Genomic DNA, 26,085 nt, shown 5'->3' on the forward strand with positions numbered 1-26,085 from the left:
GAGAACAACAGAACTCGGTTCATATATCCGGGTCTGTATCAAACACAAGCTCCAAACACATCACCTATTCAGTATTCAAACCTTCCAAATAGTCACAGATGGCTTTCTCAGTCTTTACCATCTAACACACAGGAGTGCTTAGATTATAATAATATTTTTATGACAAAATTAGCAATCATATTTCTTATCTAGCTTAACATAAATCTAGCCTGAGGGTTAACCTTGACAAGTTGAAATGTAATATCCCTTAATTGTGTAGGCTTCAGATGAGTGTTGACACAAGCCATAAATAATAAATCTTGAAAAACAAAAAAAAGATAACTCGTTTGTTTACAAAGACTGACGTATAAAACAGTAATAATTAAAGTCGTTGTGACCCTCGAATAACTTCCACCAAGGTGCCTATAATTAACTCAACGAAAAAAAATTGTTTACAAACAAAAAACAACATAATAATAATAACTAATTCATATATATATTATATATATATATATATATATATATATATATATATATAATATATATATATATATATATATATACACATATAATTATTGAGGACAGAATTGTTTTACTCCGGTCTTAACAAAATCGAAATATGAAGTGTAATATAATGAATACCATTATTTACTAACAGGTATACTATATTACTATCACCTATAACTTATTTTATATATATATTTGAAAATATAATTTTTTTTTATGGTTATTAATAAAAATACATACTTTATGATGTTATCCGATGTATACTTTTTTTTTTTTTTTTTGCTAACCGTAAATATTATAATTGAAATTGACAGTATAATTCGAATATATCAATTGGCCAATATAAATTATATATATATATATATATATATATATATATATATATTATAATATATATATATAATATTATATATATATAATATATACTAATATATGCATACTCCTATAAACGTATGAGGATAGGTTTAGCTTTCGTGCTTTCGTTTAGCTTTTTTGCCCGTCCTCTCACATAGAATGGAAAAAAAAAATCCCCGGGTTATTTCTAAAAGTTTTACTGATCTTTAGTTTACAGTCACTGTTCTGGCTTTTACAGTGGGCCGTGGTTCACGCAGCTTCATGTCAGCCTAACTAACTGTTCTAAACACAATCCACATTCCCAGACGAGACACCCACAGACACCCCAAAATCTTTTCCGTGAAGTGCCCATATTTGAGCGTCTGGCTGACGTAGCTCGTTTGTGAGTGGGAGTGACGTTGTGAGTGTGTGTGTAGTGGCGTCTGGCAGCTGCTAGCTTGGCGTGTTGACGGTCAGGCTGCCACAGAACAAACCGAAGAGACGGCGTTAGCGGTACGCTGAGGCGAAGGATTATATATTAATACAAAGCAAGGGTTATAGATGATATTTACAGATTTTAATTTTGAGATAGACTTTCGTGTAGATGAAATTAAACCGACGAGATTATAACCAGGACTATACTGTGGGTGGAAAAACGAGTGAACTGGTCCATTTCCATTGGGGGTATAATATTATTACAAATATGCAATCGAGGAACAGTTCTGCGTCGTTAGAGCTTTTTAGGTGTACATAAGAGACAGCGAGAGAGCAAAAAAAGCTAACAAAATAGATAGCATTGTGTATTTTAATACTATTATTATCTCGACTGTAACGTAATATATTTTATAAAAGCACAAATTAAAGACGCCTTTTCTGTTTGGCTGTTACATGTTTTAATTCGTGGAACCGGTATTCTTGGCATAGTATATATCTAGGGATAGGAAAAACGGATAAATAATACAGCGGTAGTGAGCAGGCAGGCAGTCCCGTGAAACTAAGGTATGGTTGTGAATGTCATTAACACAACATAGGCGAGCCAGTGGCAGTGACTGTGAGAGAGGGAGAGTCGTAGTAGAGGGGGAGTAGTACTTGTCAGGAGGGAAGGACTGAGCAGAGCTGGCGACTGAAATGTCAGGATATATCGTCAACCACGACAGCGCAGACTGGAGTTTGGAAATCAGCGAAGTCCTGACACATTGCAGCAGAGAGAGAGCCGGGCAGAAGAATTAATTAGGACTGCTGCGAGAACTCGGGATACCACACTGGCAATTGAGCAAACCAGGCTGTGTCATTAATCAGCTGTAGACACATCACCCTCCTTTACTACAACCAGAACTGCGGGGACTGATTGAGGTTTGAATGTGGACGGTCGGATCATTTTAAATTGGATTACCAGAGGTGCTGTCATCATCATAGTTATTACTAAGCCACATCGGATTTTCCCGTTTCTTCTCGATACTATTTTTTTTTTTTTTGCCCGCTTACAACACGATCTACTACTTTGCAGTCTACAGACTGGTGTCCTCCAAAGGGTCGGTGTTGTTGTCTGCAGTGTGTGTATTCGAGCTGTCTGGAATCGCCCTGAACTGGAACAAACCGCACTATTTGGATGTCCGATGTGCTGAAGATAACCTTGACCAGGTAAAAACAGCGCATCACCAGCACGTCTGTTTTTTTGTTTTTTTTTGTTTTGTTTTTGTTTTTTTTGTTTACCTGAACTGATTTCAGTGGTATGTTTGTTTAATCGTTGTCTACGGTGTGCTCTAAAGTTCATATTGTGGACTACCAGTGTGTGTCAGAGATGAAGACCAAATTAGGTTGGTTCATAACCCACATAAATAAAAAACCTCTGTGATTTTCAGTATCCTCAATGGGGTTTGGACAATATATAATTTTTGACTCAAGTATTTTCTTTAACAAAATGTAATCTTATATCTGACATTTGAAGTACAACAGTATATAAGCAATAGGGAGAACAAAAATGATGTAAAAGGACAGCTGAGAATTTGTAAAACTACTCTCATGTTAAACCACGTTGTTTTGTTTTGTTTTTTAACAGGAGGAAACAATGGCCAGCACACAACTTTTTTCTCAGGAGGCACCATTTCTTAAAGGAGCGATGAGGAAGCTGAGTAGGGAGAGAATGGAGGACACTCCGATTAAAAAAAGGCTTGTGGCAGAACTGCATCGGAATGGCAGAGCAGAGGAGGCCCCTAAAACCCCCAAAATAAAGAAAGAAATTGTGGAAGACACTGGAGAATCAGAGTCCAGTGAATGTAGCAAGCAGGTTCCAATTCCTGGGTCAAAGCCTTTGGACCTGAGCCCAGGCTTGAAGCACACCCTGGCCCAGTTCCACATCAGCAGCCAGGTTTCCTTGGGTGGACCAGCAACCTTTTCGGCTCGAAATACCCAAGAATGCATGTCCCCCAGCGTCTTCATGCCACTTACATCACCACCAGCCTTGCCAGGCCCCCTGCTCATTCCTTCTGACACTTCCACTGAGCTTACTCATTCCCTACTGGAGGGGGAATCCATTTCCTGTTTCATGGTTGGCGGTGAGAATAGACTATGTCTCCCTCAGGTCCTTAATTCGGTCCTGCGTGACTTTTCACTCCAGCAAATTAACACTGTCTGTGATGAGTTGTACATCTACTGTTCGAGGTGTAATGCTGACCAGCTTCACATCTTGAAAGTGCTGGGCATCCTGCCATTCAATGCACCTTCCTGTGGACTTATCACACTGACGGATGCTCAGAGACTGTGCAATACTTTATTGCGCCCAGGCACACTTATGCAGAATTCCAGCAAGCATGCATGCAAGAGCACATTGACTCAACTGAAAGAGACCTACTCAAACTTCAAGGTAGAGCACGAATGCCTGGGCAAGTGTCAGGGCTTGTTTGTGATGCAGTTATACACGCAGCCTAATGCCCCCTGCATCCAGTGCCTGGAGTGCCAGCTGATGTTTTCTCCCCAGAAGTTTGTGATGCATTCCCACAAGTCACCTGACAAGAGGACCTGTCACTGGGGCTTCGACTCGGCCAAGTGGCACTGCTATCTCCAGCTTGGGAAGAAGTATTACAATACTCCAGAGGAGAAGCAGCTGAAGCAGCGGCTTCAAGAAATCAAGGAGAAGTTCAGCTTCCAAGAGAAAAGAACATTTCAAACGGTAAGTTGTGTGCACACTGTGTGGTTCTTTGTTCACACAGTGGTTTGGATTACTGGGTTTGTGCAGTAAAACGCGAAGGCTGCCTTGCATGCGTGAAAGGTTTTAGATTAGATTCAAATTCATGTCAATTTTAGTGAAATTGCAGGTAACCCCAGGACTTTCTGTTTGTAGTACCTTCATTTGAATTTCCTTTAAAATATTATCAGTACTTCAGATAGAATTTAAATCTGAGTCAAAATATTGGAGAGAAGGACTGACCTTTTTTCTTTAATTAAAATTTCTCCCAGCTTTCCATTTTCCGAGTAGTTTTTTAAGCACTAATCCAAGCTACAGTACCCTGGTATTACAGTTGTTCAGAGTTATCTTATATGAATCTGTAGGTATTGAATGCAGCCAAGCCTAAGCCTTTAGGTGTACTTCAGAAGATGTGTGCGTACACTTGAAATGTGGCATGTATTTAATTTAGAAGTCACTTGGCATGAACTGTATACTTTACACACACCTTTCTTCTGCTGTACAAAGTAACATGTTTAGTTCCCAGTACTGGCATCCCAAAACCTACTTTATATATAATATTTGTAATTGACTTTGTGAAAATGCCTGGATTTTGAACACTTTCATTGTGACAGAGTTAAATACCATGAAGTTTGTTCAGTTGACCCAAATTATAATTTTTTTGCTGCTGGAGTCACCATGCAGTAGGTATTCAAGACATCACAGCACCTTATGATGTGCTGTTTTGTGAAACTTAGATTGGTCTCTGAAACAAAAAAAAATAGCGTTCTTTTGGGTACAATACAGTAGGCAGATTTGTCCACAGGCACCATGCCAGGTGTTGCTGATGGAAGAAATTGAAGGTGTGCTTTAGTATGTCTGATTAGAATTATTTTTTAAATCCACACTTGGTGTGAGATTGTTGGAAAAACAGCAAATGGAGTCCTCTGCTTCTCACAAATGGAGTGTACTACTGTAGCAGGGAGAACCACAACTTGTTTTTCCATTGTAAGACAATTGATGTGGCAGCCATAGTATAATACCACTGGGGTTTCAAGCTAGGTTATAGCTTTTCTTGGAAAACCCTCTAGTGTGCTTTACAGTGTAAAGCAGCAACACCAGTGCTCTTTCAAAGTGTTGGAAACAAACCTCCAGCACAGTGATATTAGTAGGTTAGTAGAAGTCTTTAAAAAAAAAAAAAAAAAAGAATCATAGCAGTAGGACAATGAAAACTGAGATCTAAATTGTGGTGTTCCACTGTTCTACTTTTTAGAGTTGTAGCCTTAAGGGTGTGTTTTTTTTGTTTGTTTTTTTTTAGTCTTAAATGACTTTACAAACGTTAAGAGAATACACCGAAGGCAAAAAAAAACAGCTGATACCGTACAAGGGTAAATGGAAAGTGCTCCAGGAGTGTTAAACAAGCTTATAAATGTAAAACAAGGTACATTTTGTAGCATAAGAGGTCCAATTACCATGATATTACCAAGTAGCAGCCTATATTATGGTACAGTACTGTAGCATTTAATCTGCCATTTGTACTAAAGCTGTTTTGGAAAGGTACCGGATATACTGTCTGCCGTCTGGTCTGGGCTGTAAACCACACAGCTGATTATGTACTGTGTCTGCATTTGCTGAGACTTGCAGACAGATTGTACAGAATTCTGTACACCACAGGCATGATGCAAGCCATCATCACCTCTAATTTCTGTTCTCATTCAGAGCATGGTGCCCCATATTGGTCTGGGAACTAATTATTTTCACCGCATAATGAGCTGTAAACATTTGGGCTTTGACACGTTTCTGTCTGGCAGTGTCTCACACCTTGAGTGGTTTTCTCTGCTCGTTACGTTTTGAGATGGCTGTTTTTTTTTTTTCCAGCCCCCCCCCCCCCCCCCCCCCCCCCCCCCCATTTGAGGGGGAATTGTAAACATGACATCAGATGTGAAAATCAAGATTCTACACTTTTAGTTCTGTTCTGTTTTTACAAGCTTAGGGGAAGCAAACATGGCACTTACAGACTTTTAATGCTGTCTGCGGTGCTGCTTTCTATTATAACTAAACGCTTGTATTTTTTGTTTCAGGAAACACTCTCATCCCCGACAATGTACACAATTTCTGGATGAGGCTGAACAAATAATAACTACAGATTGTTCTTTTGTGTTAAAAGCACAGTAGTCCTTGTTGAATGTATTGTATTTGGATGCCATCATTGGAACTAACTACTGGAACGAACCATCCACTTGCAATTCCAATATCAAATATGTGTTTTTTTTGTTTGTTTGTTTGTTTTTTGTTTTTTAATTTATTTATTTTTTTAAAGCAAACTGTTTTGGTTCTTTTTTATTTCTTTAAATTTGGATTCTTTGTAATTAAAGACAAACTGTTGCAGAGATCCTTCTTTGTTGTCAGGTGTCATGGTAAGAAACCGGTCTGATGGTGCCAGTGGAATGGCATTGTAAGGCAAATGAGTGCCTCGTAACTGGGTCTAGAGTGTAATTAAGAGAGAGATCTGCATTTAAAATACTTTAGACATGACGTGGCTTTCTGTCCAGGTCCTGAATCTGCTTTCGTTTTAAGCTAAAACTAGGCCGATGTGTTTCTTGACCGTGGGATTGAGAATTTCTTTTGTCAGTTGCTGGACTTAGTGGTTCTGTCTTCTGGGTTGCAACAGATTTGGTTTGTAAAAGAACAAAACAAGCAGTGCGGCACAGACATAGACAGCCACAGATCTGTGTTTCTGTATGGAGACCTGTGACTTTGAGACCACAATGCCTCTTCCTCCCTGACAGCCACTCTGAGCTCGCTGTCTGACATCACCGGCAATTCCACCACACCTCTACATCAGTATATCTCTTATTTAATGAGTAAACATTATTGGTACAATGGCTTTTTTTTTACCTTATACCTGAAAAAGGCCATGTATTGTCATTAGTTACTGGAACCGATCTGAGCTTTAACAATGGAATAAGCTTGTCTGCAAGGATTGAACTGGCCTACTGAAGGTCATTTGTTTTTAGTTTTTGTGCCAAAACAGTATTCCCATGGCCAGTATTGTTTCAAAGTGATCCAATTTGTATTGTGTTGTAAAAGCTCAAGGAGACTGGTTCACAGTAGAATAATTCCAATTCAGCCTTTTCAAGTAACCGTTTGGTCCCACATGTGGTGTCATCAGAGGTCCTTTCCACTGCACAGATACAGTACCTGCAGCATGTAAAATGCAGTATAAAACCAAGCGGAGTTCCATAAATTAGCCCAGTCTGCCTCACCTCTGCATAGCTGTGAGAGGTGTTGCTCTTCAATGGTGAGCATAGCCCAGTATTGTAGTTTGTAGTCTTTCTTATTGTTTGCAAGCACACTTTCTTTTCTTGCATATGTCTGCTTATAAACGCAGTGGTGGTGCATTTCCATTGCAACTGTGTGGGGCCTATTCAATCACATACTTGTTGCATCATCTACCCTTGAAGTAACAGTGTGACATTCTCTACATGTCCTTATCCTATAGTGTAAAATGATGGGCCCACAATCTGCTAACTATTGATTGAGAAAACTGGAACAGATGAGCAGTATATGTACAAAAAGTTTCAGAAATGTTGCTGAGAATTAATTCTTCACACCAAGACCTGGCGCATTCAATTATGTGAGCTAGGTGTGACTTTGAGATGTTTAGCTTGTCCTTTGCCAATACCTTTTCCCCAATTAGCAGCCAATAACAAAGCACAGATGGATTACCAGATAAGCTAATCATTAGTAACAAAGGTCAGATATAAAGGTTTCCAAAAACGATTCGATTGTCTGTGTCTGTGATAAATTGGGGGAGGTCGTCATATGACCTAGATTTTGTTGACCAGTAAATAATACTTTGCAGTATACCACATACTGTATGCACAGTACTTGTGATTTGATGTGCTAAATACCATTGGTACCAGTAGCATCAGTCACTCTACACGCAAATTGCAGAGGATTGGCTGTTGTATGAAACACTTTTTGTTATTCAGTGTTGTCAGATGTATTCATTAGTTAATTTGTTAGTCAGTAGTTGTAGCTGAGCGCTTTTTTAAATAACAAAAAAAAAAAAACCTCAATCAAATAGTGTTATAAATGGTATAGTTTGTGCCAGGTGGAATGTTGTGTACGTTTTTCTACTGTAAGACTACTGTCCTGTTTCTGTCTCTGCTGTATTATGCCATTCTCTACGTTGCTTATGTTTTTAATCAAATTAAAGCAATCAAAACAATTGCAGGCAAATACTGTAGATGGCTTCAGTTCACGACAGCTGACAGTTAGTGCCTTGTCCAAGTTGTAAAAACAAATGATTTTATCAGTAGTAGCTTTGTCTGTGTTCCTTGTTGCCATGGAGAGCAAATTCAACTTGAAAGACCTTGCTGGAGGATTGAGTCCAAAACGCTATATGAAAGGCAGATTGTAACAAAGTGACCTCATCTATGTGTACAGTACCAGTTCTTTCATTATCCAGCGACTGGGATATAGTACGTTTGCTTATCGGATTGTGTTGTTGAGCTAACCGTTGTCAGTAATGTGGCAAGAAATGGTCATTCTTAGCCTTATTGAGAACACAGAAGTCAGTGGAAATACAGTTAATCAACAACATCACCGGCAACTCAAAAAATTAAATAAATAAACAGTTGCTTATTTCATAGGTTTTGTAATAAAAAGAGAACATGTCAGGTTTGTCGAAAGTTTGATTAATTTTGAATTAAATTGATGTATTGTGAGCCTGGCATGGCATGTCATATTCTCCACTGTTGAGTTGGTCTAGCATTATTCTGTACATGTGCTTTTGAAGTTGATCAGCCTGCTGAAAACTGGCACTGCGAAACTTTTCACAGCCTAGATCCTGCCACGGAAACTGCTGAATAGCAGATTGAGATTTTAAAAGAGCAAATGTGCAAATAGCAAGGTGAGCTATTCTTTTTCTCATTGTTTTTTTTGGTGTTTTTTTTTTTGTTTTGTTTTGTTTTTTACTTTGATGAAACGGGCTATAACTGCTGTTAATTAGGGTATACATGGTATAAGCATCAGGGGGAAGAAAAAAAAATTAAAATTCCACTCCAGTAAATGAAGATCACATTATTAGACTGCTAACGGCATGTTGCATTTCTCCGTAAACATTACCTACAATACTCCTATCCAGTGATTGTACTGAAAAATGAATCCCACAGCTTTATATGATAGGAAAAATACATTACTGTCTGCAACAGACTTGCATGCTCATAATATCTGAAATGCTGCCTGACACATCTGCCAGCTTTTAGGTTGAGCAATAGAAAATATGGTAAAGATCAAAGTGTTACTGTAACTCTGAATCATGTAGTAAATTGTAGTGTACACAGTACTTTAGTAGATTATTAATAGTGTGTGGTTTTCTGCTTGCTATTTACGGTAACCTGACAAAACTACAGTATATTGTGATGATTTTCATTTAGTAACGTGTTAACCTTGTTGCCGCAGCCCGATTTAGAAATTTATCTTAAACTCAATCTTTATACAGCCCACACTACGAGTACCGGGACTGTTTTTTTTTTTTAATCTGCAGTTATTCTTTTTTTTTTTATGCGTCAGCTTCCCAGCTGCAGCAAAGGCCTTGAGAAGCTTCCATTCCTGAATAGAACTGATCTATGACACACACAAAAAGCCTCTTGGTAAAGTGCACAGAAGGGGCTGGTGTACAGTAATTGAACTTGCTAGGAACGTGAAGGCTGTAAAACAGATTTACTTAAGTCACCTTGCAACATCGGAGAAACAAAGTAGTTGCCGTTGTTTGTCAGTGAGTTACATAATGATTCCTACACTTGTTTGTGCTAAAAGCAAGGAGGCCCAAACATACAACATGTTACTGTGTCTCTGTAGGTTCCTGAAAAAGCAGTTACAGTATATTATAAATGTTTAAAGATATTCATAAAGTGCTGAGATGCAACATGTAAGGCAATTTTTTAAGCGATTAATAACATAATTTCACTAGTAGTGATTCCCTCATTCATTGTGAAAATGGAATGGACTCATTCTAACTCAAACTAATTGGGTTTTAGGGCAAACATTATGATTTTTTTATCTTTAGAATGACTGGTCAGGAAATACGTACAGTAAATTAGTGTTAGGAATGTTTTCTCCACCATTGTTGAAATGTCGAAGTGTACGTTCACAGCCAAATCTAACATAGTATTGCACAGGCTGTGCCCAAGCATTGTGTGCATGTCTGTTTGATCAACGTTACCACTTGAGCTATGTGCACGATGACCATTGATTTGAACTTCGCGAGCATTCCAGAAGATTAAGCCACACAAATAAACAGGGATAATCACCGAATTGTTGATATTTGGATTTGCAGCAATCTGTAGTTGACAAATGACAACAAAAAGTGGGTGATTTCAAATGCTGCTAGAAACTACATGTCAAAGAAAAATTTTATCCTTTGGTCAAATTGTATTTATAGACCATAAACGGCTGTCTACTGGAAACACTGATGGAAACCTCAACGATCTGCACATATTTACAAAGCAAATGGTTTGGTAGGACGTGTGGTTTTATTTGAGGAAGTGTGGTCTGATGGTTGTAGGAATTTGCAATAATCGTCCAGCAATCTTCAGTTCAAGTCCCAGGTCAGCGCCTGGCTGTCTGTGTGAAGTTGGGCAAGACACTCACTTGATATTGTTTCCTCCTAGTTTCACCCCCCTGTAAAGGGAGCATGCAGCCGTAGGAGGTACTGAAGCTATGCAGTATACTGTGCAGTATTGATAAGTTGTATAATAGTGCCACTTAAACCAGGCCATGTCGTTTACATTTTTATATTGCAGGTCTAGTAATAGTTATTGATATTGGGTGGGATTCAGATCTCAAAATGGCAAAATCAGTTGGATCACTGTAACTACTGTAATACTACTGTACTTTCCACTGAGCCTTAGGTTGAGTAACTGGACTCGTTTTACCGTGATGTAAGCTTTAAAACTTGACTTGTTTTATTGATGGCAGTTGTATGTGATGTATGTGGCATTTGTGTACAGACAGTATTTCAAATCTGTAGTAGGCATTCAAACTTTGCACTAAAAGATACTATCATTAAATACATTTTCCGGTGCAGTAGTCACAAGACTGTCAGTGGAGAAATGCACTTGTGTCAGGGTTTGCAGATCAGATTAAACCCAGGTTGAATGACTGCCTGGAATTCCAATCCAGTTATCATGAAGTTAACTCTGGACACTGTAGAGTGTCGTACTCTTAATGGTGCTTTACAATTATATATATATTTTTTTATTGTTGGTAGAATTTTGTTAAACATACAATATTTGGAAAGGTTAAAACATGTATTCTTCTCACTTAGGCACCATTGATCGAGAATAGAGACGCTACTAATGTTAAAAGCATATTGGCCTGAAGCCCCCGTTAGTTACACAGGAGTTAATGAACACTAGTGCATTTCCTTGACTCATGGAGACATACAGTACTTAGTTGGACATATTTTCCAGAGTCTTTTATAGTTATAGGTTTGTACAGGTATATTATACTGTTTCAATTGGTTGATGACATAAGCATAATTAACCTAAAACTGAACACTGTTTGTTTTAATATAAAGAATTGTCACCATATTAGTTTCTGAACTTCAGAATTGCATCTGGAGGGTTCTGAAATAATAAAATCACTGCAGACAATAAGGGAGAAAATAAATACGTAGTGGTATAGAATGACATTATCTTTTTGAAAGACCCTCAGACTTTTTATTTATTTATTTAAATTTTCAAGTAACAAAAGTATAGTGACATGCTGTTAAAAGATTAATTAAAATGCCTTTTAAACGCTCGATTGAGGACTATAAATCCCAGCACTGGAAATGCGTGATATCTCATGTATTTTGTAAGAGAAGGACCACTCATGACCAGCCTCATCACAAAGGGATTTACTCAAGTACACAGTCATGAGAAAGCAAGCTCAATTCCAGGATTACATGTTTATTTTCACTAACCTCTGAACAAGCTCATTTTAAAGAACTCATTCAGCGGCTGGTCCCTTCAGAATTTATTGATGTTGTAATGAAAAGCAGGAAGAGCCGTGCAGAATAATCCTGTACATATTACTAGTCCACAAGGCTCCTTACTTAAAGCATAAGGGGCTGTGTAGACTAAATTACTGGTAGTTCTCTGTGCATTTCATTACTGCCATTTTTCTGTGGTGATGTTTTACTGTGTATCACTATATCCAGCACAGATACAGTACTGGTTTCTGTGGGGATTTCTGCAGCCTGATGGGAGACCAGCCAGAGCATTATTTGTTCCAGTGCTGTATGTGAATATGTTGAATCACTAGGACTTGAACACTGCTTAATTTGTTTACTGGCAATTATTTTAATAGCCTGGGGCCATAATCTATCAAAATGATCACTGTTCACTTTCTAAAACTGCCTAAAACGCATGGACATAACCCAGCCTAATACTCCCATCTGTGCAGCCAGCGTTGGTTTAAGAAAATGTGTACATATTTACTGGCCAAGGTAGGCTTTCTGCAGTTACTATACCTCTGTCGCTTTGCCATCATGTAAAATGGAAGTTGATTAGCCCAACCAATCACAAAATGGAAATGAGGTCATGATGACCTGAAGAAGCATAAGAACAGGTACTAGTCAGGGCAGTGTGTGTAAAATCAGCAAGGTGATTGAAGATCCTAACCAAAAGGGATAAAGCCAGTTTATGCTGTGCGTAGCTGGCAACACAGGCATGGCACAACGTTAGTGGTGGACAGAGATGGCTTTATAATGGGCTGAATTTGTGCTAATCCATACAGTACCACTTTAAATGCATCATTTGGCATTCATACCACCACATTATTACAGGTGCTTTGTTACAAGCCATAAATGAACAAACGGGACTGTTTGATTCATGTTTAGATTTGTCTGCATTTTTTAGCTATGAATGAGAGTGTTGGAGACAGGGTTTCATTTGAACGCTTGTGATATTTTGTTTGTCACTGCTTAGAATTCTTTAATACTCTAGTGGCAACATTATACAGTAAAGAAAAAACATCTACAGAAGAATTTTTTTTGTCCGAATTGCAGTGCAGATATTCTGCTATGCATTGAAGGCTACAACAGAAGACACACACTTTTCATGTTTATAGTAATTCCTTGAGTACAATTTTCATTTTTATGATATGTAATGTGTTGGTGTAGGATGTCCCGTTGTGTAAGAGTCCCATGGTGTCTTTTTGTATAGTCTGATCAGCCAGAACAGTTCTCTCACACCAGACTTCACAAGCAAGAGCATCATCTTACGCACAACCTATAGACGCATAGCATATTTCAACATTTCTTTTTTACTAATAGTGATAAAGAAAAACTTTATATTTTCATAGTGGTTGTAAAAGTGGCTGCATTTCCTGTCGGAGCCACCCACCCCTTCCTTCTGTCCAATTACTGGGTGAACGAATGAGGAAAATGTGCCTCTAGAACAGGAAACTCTGATTAGATTAGTACATTAATAATGCCAGAAGGACTGTCTGAGAGAGCTATAAGTTGACACTTGGCTGTATGGAGAAGTCTTTTGGGTTAACATTGTGATTTGCTTCTCAAATTCGAAGAGCGGGCTTTCAATTCGAAGGGCCGAGCCAATTTGTTTACAGAATAAATTAAATATGATTAAAATGCTAATGAAGTCGGAAGACGCTGTTTGCTTTTTGAGGACATGGTCCAAAAAAATAAGGAGATCTGACATGAGAGGGATATTGGTTCTATTAGAATTGCAGGGATGGGTCACTATTGTACAGGCTCCATAGCTTAGGGTTTGAAGCACTTCGCTTCGTGTTGAGGAATCTTATGTTCTCCCTTGTATGGGGAGTGGGATGATAGGCATGACAGTATTTCAAGATCTTTGCATCCATTGATCATGTTAACAAGGCTTTGTTTTAATTTATACATTTTTTTTTGTGTAAAAGGCATCTCCCCGGGGACTTAATTATGTCCCTCGTCAATATTCAAAACCTCTGTTGTGCTACGTCGATAGCAACCTCTCACGCATGGCGTGGAATGGGATGTCATTACAGCCTTGAGCAGCATGCCCTGAAGCTCTTCTGTTGTGAAGCCAGATGTTGTTCCCATGCTCTCAGAGGATTTCAAGGCTGTATAAATATTGAAGGAGATTGGAAAGAGCCATGTCCGGTGCCAAGGACGTGGCTCTTTCCAGTCTCCTTCAATATTTAACTAACGGTAGTAGAATCTGAATAAGTTATTGAACTTCTGAAGGGTGTAAGTTGCAGGTACAGTGCAAAATGTACTAATGAAGTATAATAAAGACAGTCCCCTTTTTAATGTGTGTTTTGTTTCTAGAAATATGGTACCAGTAAGTAATTTTGCAGAAACATAATATAAGCAACCCACTTACATTTATTCTACCACCCCCCCACCCCCCAGGACTATTCTGAAGATTTCCAGGTGAAAAGGTCACGCTACAACCTCTCAAATCTACAGGGCAAGCTACCCAACAATGACTCTGTCAAAAAGGTACAGTTATTGTTATAATGCGTGATTAGATGATATGCTCTTGTTTCAACACAGGGCTTTCACTGTACTTTTTCAAAGCCACAGTATATTGTTTCTGTCTGTAAGGTATAAAATGTTAAAACAGGAGATCTTTAAGTACCTTGATCCAGGATATGTAACCAAGAGTAGATGCACTGTATAATACACTGCATGTCGCTACATACAAAAAACTATACATTTTAAATTAAAGTGGATCTCAGTTGGACAAAAGACATACTACTCTTTCCACAGCCTGAATCCCAGCAGGATGTGCTGTTCAAGCACTGGCATGCAGACATCAAGCAGGACCCAGATCAGGATTCTGTCGTCCATCCAAGGTACACAGTACAGTCATACAGTATTAGTTCATTGCCCATCTGGGATGGGTGTTTGAACGGTGCTACTTCATACAGTACTAGTTTTGATTTCTTAAATGTCTGTCTCTATTTCTTTTATTTAACGTATGATATTGGGTGATTTCCTTTACCTCTGGAAAAGCACACATCTGCTTCTATCTTTAGCTTGGAAGAGCATAAGGGGTCTAATTTAATGTGACTTCAGCTGCCATGGTGCTGCTTACAAACTGTCAATTCACCCTCCACAAATCCGCAGCCCTTCTCTTCTGAGAAGCTTCCTTTACCTACACAGCCAGACCTCTGCTGGAAACGTGAGAGCTCTGCTGATGGAGGCAAAAAAAAAAATACACCCTTAGCTTGCCTATCGATTTGACATTTTTTTTTCTTGAATGTTAATTGCCACCAGCGTCTGAATATCTATTTGTATACCAGATCCACCTTCTTTAAGCCCAGGCTCCTCACCCATTTTGAACTGATGTCCCCGGTGCATTGACCTGGTATTGACAGACTATGCGCTTCTGATAGATACTAATAAATAGTACAGCATGTTCTAAAAATGAAAATATTCAATGTTATTGAAGTAGGGGATTATTTTCTGAATCTCAAAGAATTTAATGTAAATTGTTCATTTCTTTGTTTGCAATGGATTTGTTTAAGGGGGAAATTGGTCTCCTGTTTATTGATAATCTCTGCAATTACAGATTAGTCTGGCAGTAGCTGGATTATATTGATAATGCTTTTTTAAAAAGCAAGTGTCCTCATCATCTAATGACATAGTAACCTGACTAGATTGCTGAATTTGGCAGGATTAACACCTGTCTGACCATTAAAATATATTTTTTAAGGGTTTTTTTTGGTAAAGAACCAGAGAGGAAAAAATAAAAAAAGCAATATTATAAAATAATTTCCATATACTGAAAATGACGTCTTCTGAAGGAATTATACAGCTGCAATTGAGACATATGTTCAATTTGTAAAATGTTATATTCCACTTTTAAAGATATCTTATGCATGTGCCTGTTAGACAGTGTAGTATTAATATTATGCTTGTCTTATTTTGTATCTGTTGTGTACAGCTACTACCTATACATGTATGATAAAGTAGTGGCCCCTAACGTCTCGCTGCCTGCCTCCTTGATTCACGGCCGTGACTCTGGGAAGCTGCCAGGTAGAGCACCAGAGAGAAGTGGAAGTGAGGATGTGATTGGTGCCCTGCTGAAGCACCATTACCATGAAGGATTGCTTGATGAAGAGAAAGAATCTCAGAGAGTGGCGAAATCAGCTGGTGCCATAGGTGAGCTATAGCCATCTTTCTCTAAGACTTTTCAGGAGTGGCAGTAACACAGCGGTTTTACTGAGACCAGGTGGTAAATTGGTTAACATTCACAAACTATTCTTATTAGAAACAAATGCAGATGGTTATACTGTACAGTGCCTATAGTAAGTATTCACCCCCCTCGGACGTTTTCACAGTTTGTTGTGTTACAACCTGAAATCTTGATGCATTTAAATAGGATTTTTTTTCTTCCTTTGATTTACACAACCTACTCAACACTTTGAAGAGGCAAGAGAATTTTTATTGTGAAACCAGTTAATGAAAAATAAAAAAAACTGAAATGTCTTGGTTAGATAAGTATTCACCCTCCTGAGTCAATACTTGGTAGAACCACCTTTAGCAGCAATTACAGATGTCTTTTGGTGTAAGTGTCTACCAGGTTTGCACATCTGGATCGTGCAATATTCGCCCATTCTTATTGGCAAAATTGTTCAAGCTGTCAAGTTGGATGGGGATCGTTGGTAGACAGCAATTTTCAAGTCTTGCCACAGATTCTCCTATCTCAGCCATGGAACGCTGTATGTCTTTCAGAGTTGTCATTGGCCTCTTGGTGGCTTCTCTGACCAATGCCCTTCTTACCCGGCTGCTCAGTTTTGGAGGACGGCCTGCTCTATGCAGATTCTGCGTGGTGCCGTATACCTTCCATTTCTTAATGATTGACTTGACTGTGCAACAAGGGATATTCATGCCTTTGAAATCTTTTTATACCCCTCCCCTGATCTGTGCCTTCACACAACTTTATCCTGAGTTGTTTTGAAAGCTCCTTGGTATTCATGGTATTGTCTTTGCTTTGAATGCACTACCCAACTGTGGGACCTTGTGCATTTAGTCTGAAATCATGTGAACCACTTTTATTGCACACAGATGGTCTCCATTTAACTTATTGTGTGAATTCTGAAGGCAATTGGTTGCACCTGAGCTTATTTAGGAGTGTCATAGCAGGTTTTCAGGTTGTAACACAACAAACTGTGTAAAAGTCCAAGGGGGGTGAATACTTCCTATAGGCACTGTACATAGAGCAATTTCAAATTTGTCTGTAAAACTTCTTTTTAATGCCCCAGCGTTTATTTACAATATTTGCCAGTAGCCCGGTGCCTATTTGAAACCCCACATTTATTATGCAAGGTAACACACAACCTTATAGTAATGACATAACTAAATTACAACATTCCAGAAACATCATTGGTTGTGTGTGTGTGTGTGTGTGTGTGTGTGTGTGTGTGTATATATATATATATATATATATAGGTTAACAAGGATAAGCAAAACTGAAATGGAAAACTGAATAAGCAAAAGATCAAATCTGCATTGAAAAACTCAATAGTATCTACCACTGTTTAATAATAATAATAATAATAATAATAATGAAAGCAATAAGTATCCGCTTTATTAAACAACTTGTGCAATGGTAAGCATGGACAAATGATGGAAATGAACCAGCAAAGCATCTTTATTGCAAAACAACCGCATGAAATACTGTTAATAAGAAAAAAAGCAAACCTTGTAACTATCAGAAAATAAGTTTATACTGTGGGCTCACACACACTCAAAAATGCTTCAAAACTGTTTTTAACATCAACAGTAAAAGCAATACAAGCAAGTACTACTTGTATAACTTCTACATCTACATAGCGCAAGAAAGCACAGAGAACTGTAATTGACACTGATGTTGAGGAAGATGAGGAGGAGCTTGAGCGATGAGAGTTACCCTCGGGATGCATAATAAGAAAACTTAATTAAGGTACATGTAATGCATAAAGTGTTTTTAATGCCATTATTACATTTTAAAACCAATTTTGAAGCTATTCTGAGCGTGCTGAGCGTGCTGAAAGTAAGCCAAATGCAAACTTGTTTTCTGATATGAATAGGGTTGCCTTTTTTAGTGTATTTTACATTTTTTTATGAACAGTATTTCGTGAATTGGTAAGCTCACTGTACAGCCGTTTGGGTTTATTGGCGGGAACATCCAGTATGACACGCATTATATTATTATTCATAACCCAGCATTTAACAAAGACCCTGTGTTTATTTACAATACTTGTGTGTGTGTGTAAATATAACAAAATTAACCCTTTTTCACTCTCTTGGGAACCAATGACATTGGGCATTCATAATTTTGTATAATTTAGATTGAAAGCATGTTTCAATATGTATGTACTTGATTGAAACACAACTAACCGCATGTGTCGTGTCGTTCTCCTGTAACCCATGACTAATTGACCTTGATGTTAAAATAAATTCCTTACTACCAGCGGCACAGCTTCAGTCTGCCAGTCAGGACACTTCAGCAAAGCCATCCAGACTGTCTTCCTGTTTGAAAGTACTTTCAGACAAGCAGTTACATTTCTTAAACCCCTCATCTGGAGCTTTGAATAACTCTGGTCATATTTTTTGCATGAAATTATTACGATACAGAAATACAACACCGTTTTTTAAGTCACAAGTTATTGGGAGTGTTCTGGGGTTATGTAGAAGAACATGTATATCTGTTAAAGGTACAATTTTCACATGTATGTCATGTAGGTCATGGTGGTCTTCCTTTTCTTGATTGCAGTAACTCTAGTTTATACAGCAGTGGCAGGGGATGTATGTTACTAGCATCCAAGTTAAATGCAATACAGTTTAACCAAATGACTGTATATCATATAAAAAAGGTCATTACACTAGGATCCATGAAGGTCAATCCAAACCCATTAGTATGTGAATGACAGGAAGCTATCAGAAGTGCAATATGAATAAAATGTTCAAGCACACTCGCAGCATGTTGCATGTACTGCAATCTGCAATACCATATTATAGAAGCCAAGCACTGGACACTGAGAGCAAATTGATCTATGTACAATCAGCAGGGGCATTTTGTAATGCATGTTATGGTGTGACTTTTATTTAAAAAAAAAAAAAAAAAAGTATTAGTGTGTTTGATTTGTTATGTACAAGTTGCAAATTGGAAAGACATTCATTATGCAAAGGACGTATAAAACAAAGTGTTCCTACGTTCCCCAGTTTATTCTCTGATTTTTCTCTGGTTCCTAAGAACCCTGTCTCAATCTATCACACCATCACAGGAGTCTAAGCAGGCTCAGTGGGGGGTTCCTGCTGTCTGAGTCTTTTTTTCTTTCTTGTGGGATGGATATATTCGGCTGAGCAGCAATCTGCAGTCTAGTCTCAGATACTGAGTGGAATTTTTATACTATTTAATACCGGCACAACAGCTAGGCAACATCTTTTAATAATGTGTCATGTTTAAAGAATATAACAAACTACTAAGCACAGTAAATGCCCACTGTAGTATTGCAAGCAAGTTAAAAACACACTGAACGACAAAACTCCTTTGCAAATTGACCATGTTAATTTTCTTTTATAAGGAACAGCTGTCCTCTGAGACCTAAATCACATGTTTAAACAATTAGATATGATTAGAGTTTTTATTTTCCAAAGAGCGTTGTTGAAATAACATTTTAGGAAAGGCGTTTCAAGAAAATATCAACTAATTCAATAAATTGATAGAATGTGCAGCAGTGTTTATAATTATTTGATTAACAGATGATTGACAATGAATTGAGGAGTGCATTGTCTATAAATAATAACATGTATATGTACATCAAGTCCAAGCAAATTTGAGCATAAATCAGCTACAGTATGTCAATTACCTGTATCTGTGGAATAATCCCACTCCACCCCCAAAACGCCCATTATCCATTTTCTAGCGTTTTCAATCATTTCACTTTTGTGCTTTTGCTAATTACCAAATTCCGGGAATAGAAGAACCTAAGTAAAAATATGATTTTTTTTTTTTTGTGTGTGTGTCACTTCGGCAAGCATTTCCCGACTATGCAGTCTAAAAACCACCCACGGAGCTTGTAGGATTAGTCATTTGAATTGTAAGTTGCTGAATGTATCATAAAATTTTTGTATTTGTATGTCTGTGCTTTCCCACATAGATCTCCACACTGGAAGTTGTTCTGCAGATCAAGTGAAATCCGAACATGTCGGTGAGCATGGCCCCTTGGCTGTTGCCATGGAAACCAACCCGAGTGAGCACACCTTCTTGCCTGTCATTAAGGACATAAGCTCGGAGGATGACAAGGACAAAATTGTGGTGGAAATTGTGCAGATGTACACTAAACAGCAGGAGAGGCTCAACGCAACTCTGGAAAAGAAAACACAGTTGCAAATGGTACTTAAACATTCTGTGTGTCATGGCACTGTCTTGACATTATTTCTCTGCCTAATTAATTTAGTTTTCTTCCATTTTAAACTCTAAAAATAGAGAATAGTTTCAAATGTAATGTTCTTTTTTTGTTTTTGTCCCATTATCTTGTATGACATGCATTCCTCATTTCCTTTAGTTTTGCTGGTAAAGCTGTTCAGTGTGTGGTGCTGGCATTTACTAATATAAAGACACTTTGGCTGATTTAGTCACGGTTGTATATATGTTTATGAATTAGCTTAATTCAGACTTCTTAAAAAACTAATTGCAAGAAGAACCACTCAGGACGATTGCAAACATCAATAAAAGGTACAATAAAACCCAAAATGTAACGTGTATATATGCAAGTATTCTTAACTCTGTGGAACATCCAGACCTGGGATAAGTATAGTTATAAATATGGTTTGTGAAAAGTAGCTATTATTTGAAAATAATTAAATACCAATTGTAAATAATGGAAAATAATTAAATACAGATTGCAGAAAGTAACTATTATATGAAAATATTTAAATGAGTAAATGAAATACATTCATACATATTTAACTGTAACATATAGCAGCCTAATTATTATCCTACATTCTAAGCAGGTTAAGCCCTGTCCTTTATTTTCAAATAAAATATCAAATACAGTGATATTTGTGCCAGGTCTGGTTACATCAAAGTCTCAAACAGGGACTAGGACAAATCACAGCCACAGCTGAGATCAATAAGCCAATGCTTACCATTGCTATTGTAACTAGTTTAACTGATATAGGTACATTTATTGTATTGCTGAACTATTCAGAAGTCTCATTTGTAAATTACACTGCTTATGAACATCACATTTTGTTTTTCATTTTTAAAGACAATATGCAGAAAGTGTAGAGCTTCTTAAAATAGTTGATACTAAAATAAATAAATACAGGCAGACAGTAAATAGCAGTTTGAGCCATTCCAAGATTAAAAAGCTGTGTCTGTAACTAAGTAGGATTTAGACAAGAATGACTCCAAGTACTATACAATGGAGTCTTTATTTCCATCCCTGAATGATTATACTTTTGTAAAGGGCTGGCTTTCAACTTTCAATTAGAAGAATTAAGTGGAGTTACCAACTAATGCGGATTCATTGGCTGTGGTTTCTGTGACAATTAGAGACTTGAGTGCATTCCAGCTGTCTCATATAAAATTATTTGATTGAACCCATTAAAACCCCCATCCAATAGCTAATTATTTTGTTACACCTGTTTAAACCCGGAGTGGAACCCCCCCCGGGTCTGCCGTAGATTAACAGTGTTGGTGTGTTTGTTGGGCTGCAGGAGCTGGATATGTTACGCAGCCCCAGCAGGTCTCCCCGGCTGAAGGAGCTGTCAGAGCAGTGCGAGCTGCAGCAGGAGCTGGAGTTGGTGCAGAGCGAGCAGGCTAGCAGGCTGGAGGAGCTCAGAGAGGAGCAGATGGAGCTGGAGAGGAGGCTGGAGCAGCTGAGGCAGCAGGGCTGCGCATGTGACCGCTCCTCTGAGAGGGACCGGGAGGCACAGTATGCAGCACAGGTAAGCCAAATCCAAAAGCAGGCACCACTTTCAAAACGGGCTGCGTATATTTAACCAGGAGTTTTAGACAGCATTCTGAAAGCAGGCTTTCAGTGTAATGAAAATAGCTCTGTTACAGCCTAGAAGTACCACAATTCCAGGTCCCTTTTTATTATTATAAAATAATAATTCATTTTGTCTCTGTTGGAAGCTGTTACTTCCGGAATACGTGGTCTGATATGACAACCAGTACAAGTGAAAGATTGGTAGACATTTAAGAGACTGTACTGTATAAAGGCCATATGTTGCAACAGTCTGTTTTTTTCTTTATAAATTTGTATTACAATAACATTTCCAGTTGTTTTCTGACTTCTGTGTTAAATGTTTAACAACTGTCATTTCCAGCATTTTTGATGGCCCCTGGTTCTATTATACAGGGGAGTAGACCTTTTTGTTTCTGCCACACAAGTATGCACATGCGTGCACACACACACACACACACACAGAAAGCTACACGTAGTGATTTGCCTGCTGCACCCATTTTCTTGGCAGCTTTGTCAGATGGGCTGGCAATGTGTTTTGTCTGGCGGGGAGCTCAGTGCTGTAAAGCCTCTGACAGCCCCCCTTGCTTGTTGTGTCTGCACAGCTGTCAGAGCTGCGCCAGAGGCTGGATCAGGCTGAGGCTGACCGCCAGGAGCTGCAGGAAGACCTGCAGAGGGAGCGAGAGGCCCGGGAGAAACTGGAGAAGATGATTACTGAGATGAAGCTGCAGATCTCTGAGAAAAATAACCAGGAGGCGAAGGTAAACTCCAAGAACAAATAAACAACCGTTACTGGAGAGGGGAAAAAAAAGAAGATCTTTGTAAAAAAAAAACAAAAAAAAAAAAAAAACACAAAAGCCTTGCTCACCTTTTTTTTTTTTATGGACAAAATGTTAAAATGGAGAGCTGTATTAATAGCACGTGTATGCCTAGTTTGAAAATGTTTAGATGTATTTAAGTTTTAGTTGCAAGGATTGCAAAAGAAGTAGGATTTGGTTTTCTCCTCTTACTAAACAACATTGTTTTTTTTTAAATTTTCAAACACTGCTTTGGACTCGGCAGTGCAGGAATGATAGGTCTTTGCACACAAGCTGAACACGCCTGGTTTAGGAGTTTCATATAAGCAGTGGCTCCTATGAGTGGATTAGGAAACAAGCTGATCTCATTATGAAGAGGACCAGGAACCTTCTACTGCGGATCTACATTGGGCACATAACCAAGAATAACTAACCTGAACTACTTAGTCACTTGTAAATGGGTAACCAAACTGACTACTAGAAAAACAAAGATGCATTTCACCAATATTCAGCTTGTACTACCTTAAATACTGAGTCATGTGTTGAACAACAGTGTGTGTGTGTATGCGCGTGTTTATTATACTATTATCCATACTGCAGTGGTAATTGCTAAACCTCATCTGAAACTGTGAAGCATGGAAAGCTTTATTTGTGTAATAGGTGTCTCATGTAAATAATGTTTTTCATAAGAAACTTTTCAATTGTTTTTTTTTATTTCTTTTTAGTCAAACCTACTTTGGCATTCACAGACTTCACAATATTACGCTACAGTTCTCAGCTTTGCTGTACTCCTTTTTGTAATAGTGTATTCCCATTGGAGTCATTGTCTGTATCGATGGTTAGAACACCTTATTATCCGAAAGAATTGTCTTCCAATCGGTATTGTTAAGGTTTAGTGACACACAGTTAAATCATTTAAGATGTGTGGCTCAGCAGAATTGCAGGAGTCGCACCAGTTTGTTGTTGATGGCAAATCCACCACAGGTCAGCATAAAGCATGTTCAGTCCTTGTTTTGAGATGTGGGACAGTGCTTGAGTTTAACATTCTGCACTTGGGCAGCTGTAATTCATTCTGCATACCTGACCAATTCCTTGTCTGTCTAAAAGACGAAGTGTCCAGTTATGATAAGCGTTCTGGTGGTGAAGAGATCTGTCCGGTGTGAAATGGACAGGCTATCAAAACTCATTACAGATCCTGAGCTAGTCATCTGGAATAAAAGAGCTTCATACCTTGTTCCCAGTTCATTATACCATGCATTGTTTTCATATCTATTCAGAAAAATGATCAGAAATAGAATTGTAGTCACCAGCATTGCTGTTAAGTAATAGTTCAGATGATTTTCTTTAAAATTAGGTAAAATATATTTTATAATTTTTTTTTTGTTGTTGTTTTTATGTTTAAAAAAGAGAACAAAACTAAATATATAGTTGCAGTTCATTTGTATTTGATTAATTCTTTAACTACAAGTATATACAAACATACTGAGATTGTAGGGATTGAACAACAAAAAAAGATTGCTTTTAATTTTGTTTGTAAGTTTTTGCAGTAATAATGGAAGAACAATACATTGCTGATTTGAAATGCTTTTAAATGTATTTTTCAGCTTCTTGTGATCCAAACTGAACTGCAGTAATCTGTCACACCTGAATTGATGCCATTTAGCCAGATGACCACGGTAGTTTTGTTGGGCTGACTGGTTGATTCCACTCCCCTGAGCTTTTTGAAGTGTGAAATTGCTTGGTGTCCTCGACACAGCTGAAGAGGTGGCCTGCTGAGATAATACTAGGAAGCCCTAGCGAGTGCCAAAGGAAAAGAATCGTTTGATGTAAAAAAAAAAAAAAAAAAAAAAAAAAAAAATGTTAAGACACTGAACAAAGAAAAATGTTGGAACTTCTAACTTGGGAATTATAATTGAAAATACCGACAGTCTCGGTTTTAACATCAAATGGAAATACCCTCTTAAATGTGTAATTAATTCATAAATGTGGCTGCTCTGAATTGAAGAACTGGGTTTGAGGTAAAACTGTCATAGTTTTGGTTTAAACACACTGAAGCCATCAAGTCCCACGTATTTGAAACCAAGAAAATAAAGGCGTGTTTTGAATTTTCTGATATTCTACAGTTGTCATATGCCTACCAATTAGGTCACATACGAACATGACGTGTGTGCCAGCACCAATCGCTGTAATTCAGTAATCTCAACAGGACGTGTGTGCAAGCACCGATCACTCTGATTCAGTAATCTGAACACGACGTGTGTGCGAGCACCGATCACTCTGATTCAGTAATCTGAACAGGACGTGTGTGCGAGCACCAATCGTTGTAATTCAGTAATCTGAACAGGACGTGTGTGCGAGCACCGATCACTGTAATTCAGTAATCTGAACAGGACTTGTGTGCGAGCACCGATCACTAATTCAGTTTTTAACACATTGCCATCATGATTCTTTCACAGTTTTACCTCAGAATGTATGATAGTGTGTTTTTAGGGTATGGATGAAGAACTAGTTAAACGGTGCCAGATTTCACCTGGACTCAGTGTTTCAGAAATGGAGATTGGGTTCAGCTTCATTTAAATGGTCACTGGTGCCTAAGGTTACTTTTTTTAAAATGACGTCTAGCATACTAAACTGCAATCCATGCATACATGGATTACCTATGTCTAAAAAAACAGCAGATGCTGAGCCAAAAATAGACACAATAATTAGATTTTTATAAATGCATGCTCCAGTCTGTGTAAAATGCATTTTCTAATTGAATTTTAGTATCAGCTTTCTCTTGTCCTGTTAATGAGTATGGTTAAAATTACTCATGTAAATATATAGAATACAAAAAAAAAAAAAATACCATGGCCCAGTCCACGTGAATGATTAACTTTGGGTATGCATCTGCAATAAAAGTAAACAAAACAATACATTCCTTTATGTTCAAATTCTTAAGGATATATATGAGATTATCTGAATCTGAGGATTTTTTTTTTTTTTAATTTGCGGCCAGAAAAATATATTTGATATATTATATTGTTCTCAAACACTAGAGCACAAGCTTGTTTTTTTAGTTCTTGTCATATGAAAAATCGTGTAATGTTTTTAATTGAAAAAATAAAAATGCATAACATGTCATATAGTTGGTTCAGTCAAAAGGCATATGTTATCGTTTTTTATTACTATATTAACAGATATTTATTGTATTGACTCAATAACGTTATATTCCCTTTGTGTATATAATGTACGTATTCTTCTTATAATTATGTGAACACAGATAATCTTATAAAGGTTCGTTCGAGTAGTACCAGTCCAGCAAAATGTTGTGGGTGGAAGTAAAACACAAAAAAGGAT

The 26,085-nt window shown here is 37.8% G+C and overlaps 1 protein-coding gene across 1 annotated transcript; it reads left to right on the forward strand.

The window, feature by feature from the left end:
- Positions 1–1,246: 1,246 nt before the first annotated feature.
- LOC121326816 (ski-like protein) lies at positions 1,247–25,869 on the forward strand. Its single transcript, XM_041270341.1, has 9 exons — positions 1,247–2,460; positions 2,879–3,988; positions 14,394–14,483; positions 14,754–14,839; positions 15,934–16,151; positions 20,135–20,370; positions 21,699–21,929; positions 22,555–22,710; positions 23,012–25,869. The coding sequence occupies exons 2-9, from the start codon at positions 2,888–2,890 to the stop codon at positions 23,042–23,044; spliced, it is 2,151 nt and encodes a 716-aa protein (XP_041126275.1). The 5' UTR covers positions 1,247–2,460; positions 2,879–2,887; the 3' UTR covers positions 23,045–25,869.
- Positions 25,870–26,085: the final 216 nt, after the last annotated feature.

This window comes from Polyodon spathula, chromosome 14, assembly GCF_017654505.1.
Source record: "Polyodon spathula isolate WHYD16114869_AA chromosome 14, ASM1765450v1, whole genome shotgun sequence".
Classification (NCBI taxonomy): Eukaryota; Metazoa; Chordata; class Actinopteri; order Acipenseriformes; family Polyodontidae; genus Polyodon; species Polyodon spathula.

Coding starts and splice junctions, on each gene's coding strand:
- LOC121326816 (XM_041270341.1), top strand. CDS start 2,888: ATGGCCAGCACACAACTTTTTTCTCAGGAGGCACCATTTCTTAAAGGA. Junction 21,930..22,554: donor AGGCACAGTATGCAGCACAG/GTAAGCCAAATC, acceptor GTGTCTGCACAG/CTGTCAGAGCTGCGCCAGAG. Junction 22,711..23,011: donor AAAATAACCAGGAGGCGAAG/GTAAACTCCAAG, acceptor TGGACTCGGCAG/TGCAGGAATGATAGGTCTTT.